The sequence below is a fragment of the Ascaphus truei genome, chromosome 2, assembly GCF_040206685.1.
Source record: "Ascaphus truei isolate aAscTru1 chromosome 2, aAscTru1.hap1, whole genome shotgun sequence".
NCBI lineage: Eukaryota > Metazoa > Chordata > Amphibia > Anura > Ascaphidae > Ascaphus > Ascaphus truei.
Window position 1 is genome coordinate 56,169,877 of NC_134484.1, and position 16,982 is coordinate 56,186,858.

A 16,982-nucleotide genomic window follows, 5' to 3' on the forward strand; every position below is an offset into this window, starting at 1 on the left:
GATCACCTGGTCCGACCACGCACCGGTCGATCTCACTCTCTCTCTGCCCTTCGTTAAGAACAGCCAGTACAAATGGAAGCTGAACGATTCCCTACTTAACTGTCCCGAAACAGAGCTTGTAATACGGCAAAAATTATCAATATTTTTCCAAATTAACGCGGTTCCGTCTCAGCTCCAGCTATGCTGTGGGAAGCCCACAAGGCCTCTATCAGAGGTGACCTGATCTCAATTGCCTCCTATAAAAAGAAAACGAAACTCAAGCTCCAAAAAGACCTCACAGATAAGATTTCTCAGCTGGAACAGCAGCATAAAATTATGGGGTCCAAAAAAACGCTAAAACAACTAATCCAAACCAGATCAGCCCTTATACAAATACAGCTTGAAGAGGTGGAGAGAGCACTGAGGTGGTCCAAACAAAAATATTATGACAGGGGCAACAAAGCGGACAGGCTCCTGGCCACAAAACTCAGAGGCATACGAGTTAAATCCCAGATAACCCGAATACGCACTAAAAAAGGACAGGTCTTGTATATAGAAAAAGAGAGAGCTCAGGAATTTGCAAATTTTTACTCTGATTTGTTTAACCTACACTCCCCAGACCGAGACCCGGTTAGTCTCGAAACAATAATGCAATACCTGGAGCAGTGTAACCTCCCCTCCCTGTCACCGGAGTAGGTGGAAAATTTGAACAAAAAAAATTCTCTGGAGGAATTATCCAGAGCCATCGGCTCGCTCAAATTAGCCAAAACACCGGGCCCGGACGTTTTTTCGAACACCTACTATAAGATGTTCATGCCGACCCTATCCCCCTATCTACTAGACATGTACAACTCCTTTCTTCAAGGAGAGCCGATCCCCTCCAAAATTACCGCGGCAAATTTAGCTACAATCCACAAGGAGGGTAGAGACCCGCTCATGTGTGGTAATTATAGGCCAATCTCCCTACTAAATACCGATCTCGATCTTGGCAAATAGGCTCAACCCAATTCTCCACGACTCATGCATGTAGATCAAGTAGGTTTTGTGTCTGGAAGACAGACCTCCGACAACACCAGCAAAATTGTGGATATAATTGACCACGTGCATCTCACTGGAACCAAAGCAATGATTCTGAGCCTCGACGCAGAAAAAGCGTTCGACAGAATAAAGTGGTCCTTCCTAGACCAAACAATGCTGAGGTTTGGCTTCTGTGGTCCCTTCCTGGAGGGGATTAGGGCCCTCTACCAAAATCCAACAGCGTATGTTAAACTCTCAGGCGGCTTCTCAGATCCAATAACTATCAGGAATGGGACTAGACAGGGTTGCCCACTCTCCCCACTACTATTCGCCTTAACAATTGAACCGCTGGCGGCAAAAATTAGAGAAGAAAAAAGTATCAAGGGGATTCAAATTGCTGAAAAAGAATACAAATTCTCTCTATTCGATGATGATGTGATTCTGACCCTCGCCGACCCCCATATCTCCCTTCCTAAACTTCAAAGGCTACTGAGTCAATTTGGATCAGTTTCTGACTATAAAGTTAACATGGATAAGTCAGAAGCCCTAAACATATCCCTCCCAGACCCAACGTGGAAACTCATACAATATAACTATAAGTAGAGTTCCACCTATATCAAATATCGTGGGGTTCAAATTTCAAACTCCTATAGTTCCCTCTACCAGTATAACTATCCCCCATTATTTGACCAGATCAAAAAAGACATAGAAGCTTGGAAAAAGCATCAAATTTCCTGGTTTGGAAGAATAATCTCTGTAAAAATGAACGTTCTCCCAAGATTACTGTATAATTTCCAAACCCTCCCCATAGCGGTTCCACAGGCGGCCCTGAAGAGTATCCAATCCCTCCTGCTCCAATTTATCTGGAACGACAGGAGACCTAGGGTCCCTAGATCAGTGATGCTCTCCTCAAAAGCGAGAGGGGGGTGGGGGTTCCTGATATGGTCAGATACTACCTCGCGGCGCAATTGAAGCAGGCTGTAGTTTTGGAATTGCGACCCGGCCTCGGCCTGTTGGCTCGCAATAGAGTCGCACTACGCTCGCCCCTTCCCTCTTCAGGTGTCATTATGGTCCTCGGGAGGAAAGGAATGCAGGACCACAGAGGTTCGACCTCGGAGCAATGAGATGCACGTGTGACGCTTGGCTTAAAAGCAAAGGGAAGTACGTTCTGTTAGCTTCCCACTCCCAGCTCACCCCTATCTTTGGAAACCCTAACTTCCCACCTGGCTATTCTCAAAGACAATTTGACCAGTTTCAGGGTCTTGGTATTAGGATGGTTGCCGATCTGCTGCAGAAGGGAGAGGTCCTATCCTTTCAGGGACTGAAGGACAAATATCAGACCCAAGACCTACATCTGTTTAAGTTCCTTCAGATCAGGCACTTCCTCCTATCGCTTTCTCAAAACTCCAAATTCCCCACACTAACTAGGTTTCAATCTATATGTATTAAAAGCATCTACCGGAGGGGCCTAATTTCTGAGATATGTAAGGGGATGGAGTCGTCATCCGACCCACCGTCTCACTGTTATATGCAAAAATGGTCCGAGGACCTTGGCCTACCAATAGATCTAGAAGACTGGGAGGATGTCTGGGAGCAGGCTGCTAAAACATCAATTTGCACAACAACAAAAGAAAACATCTAAAAAAAATTAATCCAGTGGTACCTGACCCCGGCTAGGCTGAGCCAGATCTACCCCGGCACGCCTGATGTGTGCTGGAGGGGATGTGGTCAAAAGGGGGACATGGCCCACATTTGGTGGTCATGTCCAGAGATTCAGAGGTACTGGACCATGATCCAGACGCTTATCCGGGAGACCTCGGGGCTCCTTCTTCCCTTGGATCCCCTGACCTTTGTGCTGAGCAAACCTATTGATGACCTTCCCCCGCCACTATCCAGACTGATCAGGGCCATGTTGACAGCGGCCAGATGTTCGGTCACGGTGGCCTGGAAACAGGTCAACGCCCCGTCGAGAAACACGGTAACTAGAAGGATAGATGAGGTAATGTCCATGGAGAAGCTCACAGCCATGCTCCAAAAAGATGCCACAGTTCTGGAACACCTGGGACCCCTGGCTAGAGCGGTAAAGCTAGGGAGTCTGAGCCCCCTCGGACCCTGAGAGTGCCCAGACAGACGAGGGTGGGAACCGGAGGCCTCCGGGCAACCCCTGCCCCCTCCATCCCCCCCCCCCCCCCCAACTACCCCTTTCCCCTGTTCATTTTCCTCCCCCCCCTCCCCCTTCTCCCCCTCTTTCCCTTTATGGAAAACGGAAAACTTTATTGGTTAACACCTGGTTGTACTTTGATAAAATGTCATGTGCCCATGACATTACTGTATGTATACCTGTATATGAATGTTACCAATAAAAAAAGATTGATTTAAAAAAAACAACTTTATTGCACACCATCATTCATGCATTGTTCAGAAACAGGAAATGCATCAACATTTAATACAGAAATAGACAGAAGTTAAAGGCAGACCCATTTAGGAAACGTAATCCGTGTGGTTCCTGACGGTGGTGGATCCTGGTGCCACCTAAAATTATTATAAGGCAACTTTCTCTGTAACCTATGTCCCTTTTTATCAGGGTCATTTCTGCTTTATAAGTGTAGCCATATCTGGTTTTGACTACTAATCTGCCCTGACAAACATGCAAGTCCTCGTATAAGGCGGGACAAGGCCTGTGTTCTGCCCAATCCTGAGCTCAGACCTTGAACCCTCCCCCATGGACTTAAGGGGTTGCACTTCCTAAATTGAGTTCATTGTCTCTCCCCTTTGAGAGAGACTGGTCTCACGAGAGAGGTGTGCAGGGCTCTGTCACATTCTATTCCCTCCCTTAGGGGAGTGGGAGTGAGAACCATACCCCCTGCTCCATCAGGGAGTAGGGGAAGAGTTAGGACCGACCTCTGGGGCCCATCACTGGCGGTTCAGTCCTGGGACCATCCTGAGGCTGGAGACCAGTGTTACTGTATGCGGTTGCAGACTGTCTGCTCTCCTCTACAATGGAGAGGAATAAAGATGTTCCTGTTGTCAAATATACATCTGCCTGGGCTTGCAGTCTGTCAGGGGGAGTATGATAGAGTTCTTCCGCAGGGACTGTGTCCAGCTCTCCTGGAGCCTGCGGCAGATGCAGGCGCTGACCAACGAATGAAGGGGAACCCGATATCACCTTAAAGCCTGTCCTTTTTCCCCAACATCATCAGCGGGATCTCAAATCTTCTGTTAGCCACAGGTATGCAGCAGCTCTATACACCTGGTAGCTGCGGAATCTCCCATAGGGTGGGGGAAACACCACTACATAGGTTACCACCAGTTTTTAATCACTAGTTAGACCCATAAAGGTATGAGGGAAAGGAAAGAGTATGCAGCGCATTTTTTACCTGAAACGATTTTTTTTAAGCGTACAGTTGAACTGATTTGTGTTTGTCCCTGTCCATTTAACTTGTTACCTTGGAATGCAATTCAAGTGTTAACCTTCCCAATTTGTTTTTTCACTTAATTAAAACAAAGAATATGATTAAAGTGGTTCTTTCTGGTAGCAATTAAGCATAGGTGGCAACCGTAACAGTGAAAAGTAGAGCATAAGAATCGTGTTTTAACATGAACATAAATAATAGCAGTGATTTTTATAGCTACGAATAGAAATGGTTAATTTATTAAGGGGATCAACACACTGAAAGCCCTTTGGTATTGCAGACCTCAATCATACAAAGTTATTATTGTATGAAGCGCTTTCATAGTTAATATGGACATCAAGCTCACATTCCATTGACACAATAGTAATGTTTGAGTTCCTTTGTTTTTGCGAATTTCATGTTACTGGATGTGGTCTTTTTAATGTGATCTTTCACTGCACTGTTGCGCAGTTTTGGGTGGTCCTAGATGCAAGTCTCCCAGCTGCAAAACATACGTGGCACAACTACTTATCAATGAAAACAATCTCATGGAAAGCAGTAGGACACCTTTCTTTGATACATGTAGTGCATTGTTTTGTCACATATTTACAGCCAGGACATTTTTATAGGCACAAGCCCTTTAAGGGGGAGATTCACGAAGGTTAACGCACCTGATGTAGCACTAACTGCTATGCAAGTTAATAAGTCATAAACCTGTATTTTGGGTTATTACAGCTTCACTACACTGTTGTACAGTTTTGGGTTGTTCTGTATGAAAGTCTCCCAGCTGTTGTAACAGAAGTGGAGCGGTGAGTGACGTAGATGAGTCTGTGTATATCCGATGGGACATTTTGGATGGACTGGAGTTGAGATAGGCAGATAAGGCGAATGCCAACTAGTAGAATGTTGCAGTAGTCAAGGCGCGACCAGATGAGTGAATTAGGATTTTAGTTGCATCAGGAGTGAGAAAAGGGCGTATGCTGGCCATTTTTTGGAGATGGATATGGCAGGACTTTGTGAGGGACTTAATGTGAGGAATGAAAGAGAGGTCAAAGATGACCCATAGATAGCAGGCTTGGGGTGTTGATGAGATTTTGGTATTATTTACAGTAAGCGAGAGTTTGGGTATAGGGGTGGCAGTGTAAGGGGGACATGTATATGTTCTGTGTTGGACATGTTAAGCTTGAGGTAACAAGGGGACACTGGAAGAGACTACAGAGAGACAGTTGGTCACTGGATAAAAGAGAGAAGAGTTCGAGAGGAGAGATACATTGGGCTGTCATTGGCATAGAGATAATACTGAAAGCCAAAAAATTATATTAGTTCACCTAAAGAAAAGGTGTCGAGTGACAACAGTGGAAAGGACAGAGCCTTGTGGGACCCCAAAAGAAAGAGGGAGTGAACAGGAGGGAGATGCCAGAGAAGGACAGTTCAAAGTGACACATCCCAGCATTCATTGGATTGTGTACTTTCAGAATATAAAACCTGTTTCTGGATGCATCAGTATTTAGTTACTGTAATTACATGAGAAAATAGCAGTGCATCAAAATCTGTGTAATGCTACTATGGGAAACGGTACTCTTTTCTCTAATGAAAAAACATTATCTAATAAAAATACAAGTAGTAAAAGTTATATATTTTTTAAAGTTGACAATTATGGCTTATTTGGTGTGTAATATGTGGCTTATGTGGTGCGTAATATGGCTCCTCCAGACGAAATGAAGTTATCCATATTACATACTGCATTGCAAAGTATAAAAATATTCCTGTTTTCTTGCATACTACTGTAAGTACATTTGTGTACATGGGACTAGCACCTGTTTTAAATGATAGTATTGTGGTGCACTCTAGCAAACCATATGACAGAAATCATGGTTTGAAATTTGTATTACAAAAATGTGAAAAATCCCCTGGTCACACAGTTGACAACTCTCCTTGTTAGTGAGAGGATTAAAGCAGCAATCCAAGTGGACCATTTTTTAATTGTGTTTTCTTTTTTACACTATTTAAGCAGGGGGTCCCCAGAGTTAAACCCCATTAATTTCAGCTCCGGGGACCCCCTGCATCCCGAGATACTTAACTCCATGGGGGGTGCCGGTATCAGCTTTGGCTGGGCTAGCTGGGGTTCTCATAATGGCTTTGTTCAAAGCTTCCACGTCCCTCAGTCCAATAGGAAGCCGGGACATCATCTGGTGCAGCTTCCTATTGGCCTGCGTGACCAGGACCTTTAAACCACGCTGAGATACCAGCTACGGAGGTAAGTATCTCGGGGAGGAGGGGGTCACCAGAGCTGAAATTTAATGTGGTCAGCTCTAGAGATCACTGCTTCAATGCTATGTAAAAAAAGAAGAAAAAACTACGCTTGGATTGCTGCTTTAAGAGTAGAAAAATACTCACTAGCGGAGCTTGCTGCTTTAAATTACAGTGAAATGTACTGCCTTTGCATGCAAAGGGATCGGATTGATGGCTTCCCAAATATAGATATTGACACCATTATGAGAAGGTCCAATTTATCAGTCTACAGCAAACACATTTGTAAGTAAGTTTTGTAAAGGATTCAAAACTGATGTGATCGTTTCTGAAGTAAGCGATAGCCGTTGTGCTTCAGATATTTCAACAGCAGCCTAATTAGCAAGGTACTATACAGCAGTATTCTGATTATGGGTGGATTCACACGTTCCACCTGTGCATGTGACCGGACTAATGATTTCAAGGGCTGCTTCTATGCTGCCAACATAGCAATTAAACAATGCAGTTTTAATGTGCCATTATGCATGCAACATCAAATACATTCGTAAAAGAATCTCCCCGAGTTGTGAGAAGAAGGATTCACCTCCCGGCTATGTGACAGATCTCAGGGTCTTTTAAAAGGTATTTATGTGGAAAACAAATACATGCAAAATAATAATGTGACAGTTTGTATGCAATTGTCAACGTATCAAACGTATGTGACTGACTGGCATTTTATATTCTGTTTCCCTTGTGTTCCTCAAGAACTGGCACGTGCCCATGACCAGTACTTCTATTGATGTTGTTGGAAAATGCGATCATTTAAAATTATAATTACACAAATCTGTTGCTTAACATTATCATACAAGGCGATTGCAACCAAAAAAAGGAGCAGTCCTTCCCAAATTTCCCACAAACATGTCACCAAACAAATGGCTCAGTGACCCCCTTAATGTGTGTGATTAAATATTTAGCCTACTCATTTTTGGAGGGACACCACATAACTGTTGCCTGCCAAATAACACCGCATCGTCCCCCAGTCCAAACACGAAATGGATTACTGTTTATTTTGCAACATGACAGAAGCCCCTGCACAAGTCCAATCCTGTATATTGTTCTCTTCAGCGCCCCTTCTGAATTGTGTAATTCATGCTTCTCTCTTTCGTGGGACATCTCAATATTGGCCTTTGTCCCTTATCTAACAATGTAAACCTGTAAGATGGGACACAGTCCTCCAAAGCATTTCAGGATATAAACTCATGGCAGCCTAAATACAGCTCAACCCTGTTATAGCACGATCCGCTATAACGCGGATCCGCCTATAACGCGGTTTGAGCGTGGACCCCGAATTTAAAAAAAAATTGTTTTTTTTTGCACACACAGTACACAGTACACACACTACACACTCACTGCACAGTGCATACATTCACAGCACACTGCACACACTCACAGCACAGCACGCTGCACACACTCACAGCACACTGCACACACTCACAGCACACTGCACACACTCACAGCACACTGCACACACTCACTGCACACACTCACAGTACACTGCACACACTCACAGCACACTGCACACACTCACAGCACACTGCACACACACACAGCACACTGCACAGCACACTGCATACACTCATAGCACACTCACTGCACACTGCACACACTCACAGCACACTGCACACACAGCAAACTGCACACACTCACGACACACTGCACACACACACTGCACACACACTGACATACACACACACACAGACACACTGTCTCTTTAAGGGAGCTTGCTCTCGCAAGACGGAAGTAGAAGCAGGAAGCAGAGACAGGGAGAAGAGCTGCCAGATGCCGGGTAAGTGTGGTGTGCTGTTGCCGCTGCCCCACCGGGTCTGGGAACGCTAGGAGAGTTCTCAGCTTTCCCCCTCCGGCGGACACGGTACCACAAAAAAAAATATATATATTTTTTTTTGGCGGCCATTTTTTTCTTGCGACCCCGTTTATAACGCGATGGTCGCGGGTGGCCCCCGAGGACCGCACTATAACGGGGTTAAGCTGTACTTCTATCAGGAGTTTATTGTATGTCGGTCACTTGCGCCCTGATTAGGAAAATATTTTAAAATATTACTGCCTACATTTTTACAGTATATAAGTGAAGGAAAAAGATGGCAATTTGTTTTACTGAGTAATTGCAGGACAGGCCCTCTTTGCAACAGATTTTAGTATTGCAATTAAGTGGCTTTGCATAACTGCAATACCCTACTACCTTGTTAACATTTGTTTAATGCTTCAGTATGTGGTAAACATATTTTCACATGTTGTCCTAATACTTAGAAAATTCACATTGGTGAATAGTTCTCAAAAACAGAAGATCTTATACAATATTAGAATAAATAATATGGTTGATATGAATATGAAAAAAGTGCACGTTTCTTTAATTAATACAAATGTCTTATTGGATGGCACCCATTAGGTGAAAGTTGGAAATAATAATTCCATTGCAGCTTACAGAAGATACAACAAAGATGGTTAAAGGTTTCCACAGAGGTTGCTCACTCAATTCTATGAAAGTAGTGTGTTTAATAATTACCATTTGATAGACAATACCACATTTATTTATTTTTTATATATGAAAAAAACAAGAAAACAACAGGCGCACTCATAGTGTAGTAGGTAAAAAAGTTTATATGGGACTGGTAAGTATAAAAATGCGCACTCACAAACGTGACAGGAACATAAGCAGATATGAGTAATACTCAATCGCCAACGGTGACAGGATAGTAGCAAACCAGACCTCCAGAGAGAGTACCCCTGACGAAGTCTTAAGGACGAAACGCGTAGGGTGTTTTGGATCATTTTATATGCAACGGAGAGGAGTCTGAGATTGTCTAGGAGCTCCCGCTGACGTCACAACTCTCGCGAGATTCTAGTAGGAGTGAGGAAGTAATTGGCACTTGGTACACAGAAGCGACACGTTACTGAGACCAGCAGCACATGGTGGAGTTCCAGGACGTCCGATCTGCTACTATAGTGTCACCGTTGGCGATTGAGTATTACTCATATCTGCTTATGTTCCTATCACGTTTGTGAGTGCGCATTTTTATACTTACCAGGCCCATGTAAATTTTTCTACCTACTACACTATGAGTGCGCCTGTTGTTTTTTTGTTTTTCTCTTAGATATCCATGAGGGATTTGGTGGTCCCTTTTTCAGGCTGCAGAAACTCTGAAGGACAGTGTTCTTGGGATTGGACATTCACTTGTATTGTATATTTTTTCATATAAAATCTTTGTTTTTATTTTTCATATTTAATTTTTTATTGTTATTTTTTAATGCATGGTTAATGCTCTTTATATATGTGCAACGCTCGGCCTGCCCACAAACCAGACGAGACCCCGGGACTGAGGTGGAAAGGAGAAAAACCACACACCTAACAGTAAACGGGGGCACGGCCGGAGTGTGGAAGTAGCGTAGGTGGTCCGGGTAACAAGAATGTAAATGATACCGTACTTGACAGCTCCGGCATAGAAGGGTAAGTTCGTAAGCCAAGGGTCGTGGGTTGGAGAGGGCAGCATAGTCTGTAAGCCTGGGTCGTGGAGTGGAGAGAGCAGCGTAGTAGATTGTCCGTGTGCCGTGTCCAAGGGTTGTAGAAGTCTGCAGCGTAGAAAGTCCAAAGCGAAGTCCAAAGGGTTCCAGAGAGCAGCGTAGTAGAGTCCAAAGCAAAAGGTCAAATCCAGGGAGGTCAGCAGAATTTCCAGGGACAGGAGCAAGCACTGAAAAGACAAGAGAGGCCAGGCGACCGCACCAAGGTACTCAGAGCAAAGAGGAAATGGTGAAGGGGGATTATATAGGGGGCTGGGACCAATCAGGGAAAGGGGAGTGATGGAGGAGCGGCCCGGAGAAGGACCTGATAGGAGAGCAGAGTGTGAAAGTTTGGGACCAATGGGAGTGAGGGGAGGAACAAAGGCGTGACCTAGGTAAGACCCAGATAGAGGAGAATTACTAGAGGCTTGGGGAGTGGTCAGAGTAAGGGGAGGAGTGGAGGGACGGACAAGGGAAGGGACAGAAAGGGAAGGAGGACCTGATAGGCAAATCTGATGGGGAAGGGGCGTGTAAGGTATGTGCGTTGCGTCTGAGGCGGAGAATGGGAGAGGCGTACCGGAGGGTTTGGGAGTAGACAGAAGAAGGGGAGGAGCAGAGGGACGGACAGGGGAAGGGTCAGGTAAGGAAGAGGAACCTGGGAGGCAAAGCTGACGGGGCAGGGGCGGAGACACGCAGGGAGCGCGCGCCGCTTCAGCGGAGTCAGGCGCCAATTAATGGCGGCTTGGGTCCGCGCGCCTGTAGGGATGACGCGCGTGGCCTGGAGGTGCGGGGACAGCAGCCAGCAGCGGGCAATGCCGCCGGGGAGCCTGAACGGCCTGTGAAAAAGGTAAGGAGGTGCTGGACGTGGGTATACCCGCAGCGCGGATCCTTACAATATGTTGGTTGTAATACTTTCCTAACTTTGCCATTTCTGTGGGCGCTAATACTATTTCTTGTTTTTGTTATATACTGTATATATAAATATATATATATAAATATATGCTTTTATTTTGTGTTCCCATAGTGTGGAGATTACTTTGATAAAGAGAGTTGCAGGATCCATGTGGGCAGAGCTTATTGATGGTGATGAGCAAGGAGAATACATTGCTGATCCTGTACAAAGTGCCGCCATAGCAGAACAACTCATGCATCTCACTTCTGAGGAAATGGTAAGCATTTTACAATGAAACCAATTGGGAGTCCTTTCTAAATATTTTAACCAATGGGCTCATAACTGTACACTATGTAACGGTGTTTCCCCTACCCAATGGGAGATTCCCCTGTTACCAGGTGTATGGTGCATGCTACCTGTTGGCTCACAGAATGCTGAGTGGTCCGCCGATGGTTGTGGGGACTGCACGACAGGCTTCTGGGGTATATACCCGACATTTACTCCATGGTACACAGCGCCTCCATCTGCTGTAGGCTCCAGATGTATGGAGGCAATCTCCCACAGTAGAAACGGTTTCCTCTCCCCCCAGAAAGATTACACACCAGGCAGGAGGTACAGATAACTGGAACCGGTTTTAGTCTTCAGCACACACACAGTATCAAGGCAGTCCTGGCCCAATACAGTCACTGGTCTGGTCTCCAACTATGAGATTGAACCAGGACCTTCACTATGGTCAAGGGCTCCTGCAGCAGTCCCTGCTCTTCCATGGCCCTCTAGCAGAACCAGGGGAAAAGGTAATCACTCAGTCTCCCACTTAGGGAAGAGGACCAGGGCCTGCCAGTGCACAGCAGCCTGCGTGATACCTTGTTTCTCTCAACGGTAGAGACACTACTGAATTTGGAGTTGCAACTCCCTTAAGTACAGAAGGGGGAAGGTACTAGGTCTGAACCCAGGATTGGGCAGAACACAGACCTAGTCCCACCTCCTCCCCTGTCACTCAAGGGAAGTGGGCTGTGTGGGGAAAAGCCAATAATTGATACTGGCACTGCCTGCTCCTACCAGGACTTGCGTGTCAGCGAGGGCAGACTGGTAACCACACCAGGCATGGCTACAACTATATTAAACAGTACAGTTCATTTTGGGTTTTTGTTGCAAAGCAGGCTTTGTTTTTTTTTTATTCCTCCTATATATAAATATGTCTGTCTGTCTGTCTGCCTGTCTGTCTATGTGTGTGTATATATGTGTATATATATATATATATATATATATATATATATATATATATATACACATAAACATATATATACATAAACAGATAATTATTTAGCTATATAATTTGTCAAGTTGGATGTAGCACTAGGCCTTTTTGTATGTATGTAAGTACCGTATGTATATTTTTGTTGCAAAGCAGGCTTTGTTTTTTTAATTCCTCTGGAGATTATATATATATATATAGATATATATATATATCTATATATATATATATAATCAAAAAATAAATAGATGATACCGTTCTGTGGCTAACGAAATGCTTTTATTTGTGCGAGCTTTCGAGATACACTGATCTCTTCTTCCGGCGATGTTACAATGAATGAAGCAAGGATAACTTAAAAACAGTGTCTCTTGGAATGTTATCTGTGCTGTTCCTTCCCCCGTGTGGATGTGTTTTATGGCTAGAGGTGTCAAAGGGTAACTGAAAGCAAGTGAAGAAAGAGTGTGTATGTGTATCAGTGTGAATATCACTTGCTTTCAGTTACCCTTTGACACCTCTAGCCATAAAACACATCCACACGGGGGAAGGAACAGCACAGATAACATTCCAAGAGACACTGTTTTTAAGTTATCCTTGCTTCATTCATTGTAACATCGCCGGAAGAAGAGATCAGTGTATCTCGAAAGCTCGCACAAATAAAAGCATTTCGTTAGCCACAGAACGGTATCATCTATTTATTTTTTGATTATTGAAGCTCGGCTAACACGGTACTGATACCTCTACATATATATATATATACAAATACAACTGTATGCTCATCTGCATGTCTTAGGCAGGTCTGCAACCCCGCCTTTCCCCATTATCATATATATATATACACACACACACACACACACACACACACACACACACACACACACACACACACACACACACACACTCTCTCCAGAGGAATTAAAAAAACAAAGCCTGCTTTGCAACAAAAATATACATACGGTACTTACATACATACAAAAAGGCCTAGTGCTACATCCAACTTGACAAATTATATCTTATACTATATAATTGAAAGCACTGTATGCCTGGATGTCCGGTGTCCCTAGGGGAAATCTCATTGGTCCCTTGGGCCGCCCCCGCACACCTCTCACAGGGACACACACACACACAGTAGGGGGGGGGGGTGTACATTAGCAGCATGTATAACCCGGGGGGTGGGGCTCACATACCCGCCGGAGCCTCCGCCTCTTCCTCCCCGAACATCAGCCTCCACACCCGCGCGCACCTCCTCCTCTCCCCGTGTCTCCTTTTCCCGCGCTTTCGAGCCCCCCCCACCCCCACCGGCGCCGCTACAGTCAGCGGGGGAGTGGCCACAACAAGCTGCCTCCCGCCTCAGATCCACGTGGGAGCTTCCGGACGGGTGAGTGAGTGAGCGGCCTTCACCTCCCCTCACCCCCCTTCACCCAACCCTCACCTCCCTTCACCTCACCCACCCTCACCCCCCTTCACCTCCCTTCACCTCCTCCCCCCCCCCCGGCGCCGCTACAGTCAGCGGGGGAGCGAGCGCCCGGGACACAGCGAGGGAGCGGCCACAACAAGCTGCCTCCCGCCTCAGATCCACGTGGGAGCTGCCGGACGGCTGAGGGAGCTGCCGGACGGGTGAGGGAGCTGCCGGACGGGTGAGTGAGCGGCCGGACGGGTGAGTGAGCGGCCTTCACCTCCCCTCACCTACCCCTCACCTCCCTCCACCCCCCCTTCACCTCCCCTCCACCCCCCCCTTCACCTCCCTTTCACCCCCCTCCACCTCCCCTCCACCCCCCCTTCACCCCCCTCCACCTCCCCTTCACCTCTCCTCCACCCCACCCCCTCCAACCCCCCTCCACCCCCCCCCGTCACCTCCCCTCCACCCCCCCTTCACCTCCCCCACACCCTCCCCCTTCACCTCCCCTCCACCCCCCACCTCTTTCACCTCCCCTCCACCTCCCCCCCTATCTGCCATCACAGTCTCCATGGGTAAGGAATTCCACATTTTAACTGCCCTTACTGTAAAAAAACCTTTCCTTTGTTGCTGGTGAAATTTCCTTTCCTACAACCTTAAGGGATGGCCCGAGTCCTTAGTACTGCCCATGGGATGAATAGTTCTTTTGAAAGCTCCTTGTATTGTCCCCGAATATATTTGTATTAGTGTCCTAACACTACTGTACGTGATAAACAGATTATATATATTTGTGAATGAATGATGTGGTGGATTTTGGTTTTGAGCTTACAGGGGCTGTGTGTGTATATATTTTATACAGGAGGAATAATATTTTGAGCCACAGAAATGTTAATGAAAACATAGAAAGTGAAAATATATATACATTGAAAAGTCAGGTATTCATTTAAAATTGTATATAGACCCGTACTGTTGGTGCTTCTTTTGTATTTGGGAAGTTTTGTGCAAAATGATCATTTCCACAGCGAAGATCGCACAAATAATATTTAGATTTATCTTAAAATGTATTCATCAGATTTGGTTTTGGGTATGGATGTAAAATTGCGTAACATTAACTGAAGAACTATTACTCATAAAAATACAAACCAATTTAGGGTAAAGATGTTACATTTTAACAGCAATACTACTTTCCCCCTTTTTTTTTCTTATTTTTATATGTAAACCATGTGATCATGTATAATTATACATTCTTACCTGAGCTGGCAATTGTTTGGTGCTCCTGTTATAAATCAGGATAAAAGAATGTTGCAGTAGTCAACGAGGGAGAGAACAAGGGTATGAATTTGTGTTTTTGCAATGTAAAGTAAGAAAGGGCAAGTAACAGCATTTATATGCAGGGAAAAGGAGAGGGAGAAGTCGAATGATTCCCCTAGGCTACATACTTCTGAGACTGAGTGGATAGTAATGTTCTTGACAACTGTATAATGGAGAAGTGAAAATCTGTGAGTACCAATAGTAGATTGAGGTGGTTACACAGTTATGGATTCTGTGCTGAAGAATGCTTTAAACATAACTAATTTCCATGAGGCATAAAAGAAATTCAGATTATTGTTGGAGATGTAATAATGGAAGCTGAAAGTAGGACACATTAATCAAGTATATTATCAGTGGGTACAAGGACTACTTAAAAAACAAGTGCATGAAGATCCGTGATAGTGACATGTGAAGTGGGCCCTTCATTAGGTAGACTGATCCTCCAGTGCCTTTGCCTGCATTATTTTATACCACTTGGCTACCATTACCAATATCCTATTTGCATCAACCACTGAATAAGTGTTGCATAGAAACAGGGAGAAATCTTTGCGACCACCATCTATCTGATCCTTTTATTCTGCAGTCGAATGTGTAAAAAAAAAGAAATAAAAAGAACAAGAAACCATATCGGCTGAAACTTTCAGAGCCAAATATTTGCTTGTGGCCTCTATTGTTTAACTTTTTTTCATAGCGCCTACCATGCACTCCCAGCTAAATAATAAAAGCATATATGGGAAAAATAACTGTGACTATGAAAACAAATTAATAGATGAACTACATGTACAATACAGACAGGAAAAATTAAAGTAATAAATAAAATGGTATAATGCCAGGTTTACCTTTCTATGCCCCATGTATGAACTTTTGTGGGGTTAGCTCTGTGCATCATGTATAATATGTAAAACATTTTGCTCCACAGAAATATATGTGTGTGTGTGTGTGTGTGTGTGTGTGTGTGTGTGTGTGTGTGTGTGTGTGTGTGTGTGTGTGTGTGTGTGTGTGTGTGTGTTATATATACACACATTTTTAATTATGGTGGGTGAAACCACTGTTAGCATATAGTCAATAAAGAATATCACTTGTGAGCACATTCACATGTCCTGGACAGGGCTGCAACCCTGCCTTTCACCATTATCACCTAGCATACAGTGCTTCCACTGCAGCAAGGGATTCTGGGAAATGACATGTAAATGAGCACACAATGTCACATTTTTACCTGAAATACATTGTTACATAGAAACCTTGTAAGCAAATGCTCTACTGTTCACACAGCTTTTAAACACTGCATGGGATTAGATGCAAAGCCAGTCAAACCACTCACAGACAGCTGTTTAGACCTTTTGGGTCTCATCAGTGTGAGGTTGGTTGTACTGGCTTTGCAATTGGCAACAAGGGGAACACGCTTTAAACTGGTTTCACTCCTACCTATCAGGTAGATCCCAATATGTGTCTATTTCGGCGTCTAACCTCCAACCCCCCTAATGTCACCTGTGGGATCCTGCAAGGGTCTGTTCTGGGGCCCATACTCTTTTCAGTCTTCATTAATGATCTATCTACAGATTGTAAGGGAGCTTCGATGCTCATGTATATGCGGATGACAATATTTTATAGCACACAGCCCTAGTGTCACTGACTTTGGACACGTACTTAAATCTAAATTTACAAGACTTGGGAATACTAGATTTTCCAAAAAAAAAAGTGTGCTATTGTATTTGGGACTAATGCTAAATTTCCAAAGCTACCCATGACGGAGCTACAGATCAGAACCAACTGGAACATCACTCTAGCCCATGTTACTAGTGGGTTTTTTTGTGTTTTTTTTTTAACTTATTCTTTATTTGAATTTTTATGAAATAAAGTGGGGAGGGGTACAGAAAATAAAAGGGTAGCATGTTACTCTTCATTTACGGACATTTGTTAACATACGTGTAATACCTTTAT

General features: G+C 44.5%; 1 protein-coding gene across 2 annotated transcripts in view; it reads left to right on the top strand.

Annotated features, from left to right (window-relative positions):
• The window catches only part of NUDCD1 (NudC domain containing 1), a 204,385-nt gene that overhangs the window by 104,766 nt on the left and 82,637 nt on the right, over positions 1-16,982 (top strand). For both annotated transcript variants that reach the window (XM_075582430.1, XM_075582427.1), the window contains exon 7: positions 11,215-11,359. In XM_075582430.1, the coding sequence (XP_075438545.1) occupies positions 11,215-11,359 (145 nt within the window). The remainder of the gene's footprint in view (positions 1-11,214; positions 11,360-16,982) is intronic.